Here is a 4,636-nt window from a genome sequence, read left to right as displayed (position 1 = left end):
AAAAAAATCGTGTCGTGTGTAGTGGGAACGCTCTCGTTTAAATTACATTGCCTACAAGGACGTTTTGTGTAGTTCGGGAAAAAAAATCATGTCGTGTGTAGTAGGAACGCTCTCGTTTTAAATTACATTGCCTACAAGGACATTTTGTGTAGTTTGGAAAAAAAAGTGTGTGTTGTTGTTGTTGTAGCGGCTTTAGCTTTCGCCGAATGGCGATAGCAGAATAAAGAAAAGATGTCTTTTGTATCTGTTATACACCGGGGTGATGTTCTCTAGCTCTAGCCATGTTAATTTGGCTGGCTCGTCCTGAACCGCAGTCAACCATCGTGAGGACTTGTGCTTGGTCTTTAAAAGCAGAGAGAACCCTTTGAGGAACTGCCAGCTTGCTAGGCTGGTTAGGTTTAGCTGTTCTCCTCCCTGTTTATAGTCCCACAGCCAGACGCTAGTCTTCTCTCTGTTTAATGTCCCCTAGCCAGACTGCTACCAGTCCTCACGATGGTTGACTGCGGTTCAGGACGAGCGAGCCAATTTAACATGGCTAGAGCTAGAGACCATCACCCCGGTGTATAGCAGATACAAAAAGACATCTTTTCTTTATTCTGCTATCGCCATTCGGCGAAAGCTAAAGCCGCTACAACAACAACAACACTTTGTTACGAGATTAGAAAATATCCTTGATCCCTACAGTCTAAAGCCGGCCATTCACCATCACGTGGACCTAACAGGTCGCCTCAGAGACTTATTATGGCTGCCATACACTATCAGGTAAACCTGTCTACCTGACAGTGAATGGCCGGCCTCATTGTAAAGTCTAGTACCCACCGGAAACTTTTGTGTGGCAACATATGCGCAATTGTTGCGAAACAAATGTTTCAAATGTTGAGCAACTTAAGTACAGATAAATCGTATAGCGTCTTTACCGGACTTGACAATTTCGAATCAAATTGATCCCAAGGGTAAGGTAAACCTAGAGTACCAAGACCCTGTTTAATTTTGAGAGAAAACTAGAGTGATGTTACTAGTTCAGGGTCAAAGATCAGACTGACTTCATTTCTTTAAAACTGACTGACAGCACATACTAAGATGGCGAGTTAGCCACTATCAAACAGATCCTTCTTGACAAATGGAGTGTGCCTGAAAGCATGTGATGTATCCCAATCCACTCCACCCCCAATTACTCATGTGCTTGCTCCCATTATTCCACACAGGCTATCCGAGCGGGTATATTCGACGTGGTGCCAGCCTCGTGTCTCGAGAACCTGACACCGGAAGACTTCCGTCTCCTCCTGAACGGAGTGGGTGACATTAACGTGACCGTTCTCATATCGTACACCTCGTTCATTGACGAGAGTGGCGAACCTTCTGAACGCCTGATCAAGTTCAAGCGATGGCTGTGGAGTATAGTGGAGAAGATGACGCACCTGGAACGCATGGACCTGGTAAGATTCGAATATCCTGTTAATTTATCACTAGCCAGGGCTGAAACTTTTTTTCACAAATGTCGTTCCCTGCTTAATACACTACGCTAAATTTCATGACTTGACTTGGACTCGAACTACCAACCTCCAGATCCGAAGTCCACCAGATCCGAACCAGCACACCACTGAGGTTGGTTACGTTCCCAATGTGAGACTAGCCTTATCGTTCCGAAATCGAAGACAGAAGGAGGGCAGGGTCGAAAAAAGCTAGCCTTTACGAGAACAAACTAGAATGGCTATATTGGTCAAGACAGGGTTATCCCCTTTCCAAAGTTATTTCAATTCAATTTACTGATGAAAATTTCTCTCCCCCGTCAGGTTTACTTCTGGACCGGTTCGCCGGCGTTGCCCGCCTCGGAGGACGGGTTCCAGCCTATGCCATCCGTCACCATTCGCCCGGCGGACGATGCCCATCTGCCCACCGCCAACACGTGCATCTCTCGTCTCTACATCCCCCTGTACTCGAGTAGAGCTACGCTACGCCACAAGCTACTCCTGGCTATCAAGACGAAGAACTTCGGCTTCGTGTAGAGAGGAACTTCAAAAGAAGGAAGGACTTCATTGGATGCACTTTGACTTCTGAGAGAAGGGACTTTAATGATTGTGATAGGCACTTCGTTAGTGTTCAAAAGAAGGTAATATGAGACATTTGGACACAAATTGGCAAAGAGCAATGCATTATTGGCAAAGACCGATGCATTTTGCCATTAAGACGAAGAACTTTGGATTTGTGTAGAGAGAAACTCCTGAGAGAAGGGACTTGGGTTCTTCCTTGGTAATTGTGATAGGAACTTTGTTAGTGTTCAAAAGAAGGTAATATGAGACATTTGGACACAAATTGGCAAAGACCTTTAGAGAGAAACTTCTGAAAGGGACACAATTTGGCAGAGACCGATGCATTTCGCCATCAAGATGAAGAACTTTGGATTCGTGTAAAGGGACTCCAAAAGAAGGAAGGTCTTCATTGGAGGTTCTTTCTAAGTGATTGTGATAGGCACTTTGTTCATGTTCAAAAGAAGGTAGTATAAGACACAAATTGGCAAAGACCTATTTATTTGACAGAAGATATCCGATGCAAATTCGATATTACCACGATGAACTTTGGATTCGAGGGAAGGAACTTTAGAATTCGTTGTAGAGAGAACAAATCGAAGGTTTTATCTCGGCATCGAGAAAGAGGACAGGATAGGAGTAAGCCAGCCGTTTCGAGAACGAACTTTATCCGTTCAGGATAAAATCCGCCCCGGGTGGGAATCGCCCGACCTAGCGCTTGCGCATTACCCTCCAAGCTAGGCTGGCAATTAGGAAGGACTTTCGAATTCTTTTGTAAAAAAAGGAAGAGAATTCGTCATGGAGAAATTCTCCCTTGGTGATAAGGTGTTTGATAGGTGAACTGTTGTTATTTCTATTAAGTATTGTACATATTATAATTTAAAAAATTGGCATAAAGACTACAAACTACATAGAAACAAAATTCAGTGTGCAACCATTAGCTAGCAAAGGAGCTCAAGACCCCTCAAAAAAAAACAGGGTTGAATTGTTATTGTACTGTTTTCTTGTCTCAAATTTCAATCTTCCCTCTTAGAATTACTTACTTACCATGGTTTGTTTGTTTGTTTGTTTGTTTTTTTTTTTTTTTTTTTTTTTTTAAGTAAGGGTACTTAAAAGTCAGATCAGACTACAAACTACATAAAACCAAAATTCAGTGTGCAACCATTAGCAAAGGAGCTCAAGACCCCTCAAAAAAAAAGTCCTCACAGGGCTGAATTGTTATTGTACTGTTTTCTTGTTTCAAATTTCAATCTTCCCTCTTAGAATTACTTACTTACCATGGTTTGTTTTTTTTTTATTTTTTTAAGTAAGAAAAGTAAGTAATTCAATTCCTAAAATAGAGATTATTTTTAGAGATCAAAACTTAGTTATTACTTTACAATCCAAGTATCATAAAGCGGAGTTATCACAGGACCTACATAATTGTTTTTAGGGGAAACTAAAGTTTGGGAAGTATTATTTTCTAGCTGAAGTCAAGTTGTGGGTGTCTTCTGTGTACACTGTACCTACCTATGTTACAATGTATAATTTTGAAGAAAGACATGAATTCCCTCCTCCCATTCTGTGGTCCTAACTTGAAAATTTAGGACCTGAAAAATTCATGGCATTTACATTTTGAAGAAAGAGTAGAAACTAAGAAGTACCTACAACCCACCTACTAAGTAGGTAGACGTAGGTACTTACATAGTGCATACTACATACATACCTAGCTACCTACCTACTAAAAACCAAATAGGTACCTACCACCAAAGTTGATGGAGAAGAACTTAAAGTCAGTGTACTTGAATTTTATTAGGTTTACTACTTAAGTACTTAACAGAATTGAGATTGATAGGTAGTGTAAGTATAACTCGTATTTGCCCAAGTAGTACATGAAATGCATATTTTAAGTAGTAGCTTTTAAAGTGTTGAGTACCTACTAGTGTGATTGGAAAAACCAACTTCCAGATGAACCAACAAGGTCAAAAGTAAGAATTTTACATTGTACTTAATTCTAGTTCTAGAGTAATCTAGAGATAGGAATTGCTAGACTGGATCCATTGTTTATAGTGGAAAACCACCTTGGACTATTCAGACGGTCTGAGACTGTCAGATGAACCAACAAGGTCAAAAGTAACAATTTTACATTGTACTTAATTCTAGTTCTAGAGTAAGTAATCTAGAGATAGGAATTGCTAGACTGGATCCATTGTTTATAGTGGAAAACCACCTTGGACTATTCAGACGGTCTGAGACTGTTACTCCCGAGACCACTTTTAACCTTCTCAGAGACCCCCCACTGACCCACAGTCCTGTTGGGAACCAATATCCTAACTAAAGCGTGTTTATAGCTATCGAGATAGTCACACCGAATGTCCAAATTGATGCATACTAATTTACTAATCATAAGTCTGACATGAGATAAATTTGGTTTGGATGTAAATTTGGTTGGATTTTATAGGTGACGATGGTATTAGTGTTAGTGACCAAGAAACTTGGTGTTTGTGACGAAGGAATTTGGTGTTTCCAAATGTTAGTATTTGTATTTATTTGACCCTTGTGACCAAACTGTGAGATGTTAGTTACACAATAAAATTATTAATAGTTTTTTTTTTAATTTTTTATCATAG

The 4,636-nt window shown here is 40.4% G+C and overlaps 1 protein-coding gene across 2 annotated transcripts in view; it reads left to right on the top strand.

The window, feature by feature from the left end:
* LOC103520835 (E3 ubiquitin-protein ligase UBR5) overlaps positions 1-2,658 on the top strand; it is a 15,219-nt gene extending 12,561 nt beyond the window's left edge. The window contains exons 3-4 of one of the 2 annotated variants that reach the window (XM_008485932.3): positions 1,206-1,436; positions 1,794-2,658. In XM_008485932.3, coding sequence (XP_008484154.1) covers positions 1,206-1,436; positions 1,794-2,006 — 444 coding nt within the window. In that variant the 3' untranslated portion in view covers positions 2,007-2,658. The remainder of the gene's footprint in view (positions 1-1,205; positions 1,437-1,793) is intronic. The other variant, XM_008485931.3, reaches the window with a different exon arrangement.
* Positions 2,659-4,636: the final 1,978 nt, after the last annotated feature.

This window comes from Diaphorina citri, unplaced genomic scaffold (genome assembly GCF_000475195.1).
Source record: "Diaphorina citri unplaced genomic scaffold, Diaci psyllid genome assembly version 1.1 scaffold4154, whole genome shotgun sequence".
NCBI classification, from domain to species: Eukaryota; Metazoa; Arthropoda; class Insecta; order Hemiptera; family Psyllidae; genus Diaphorina; species Diaphorina citri.
This window is presented reverse-complemented; position numbering and strand designations above follow the sequence as displayed.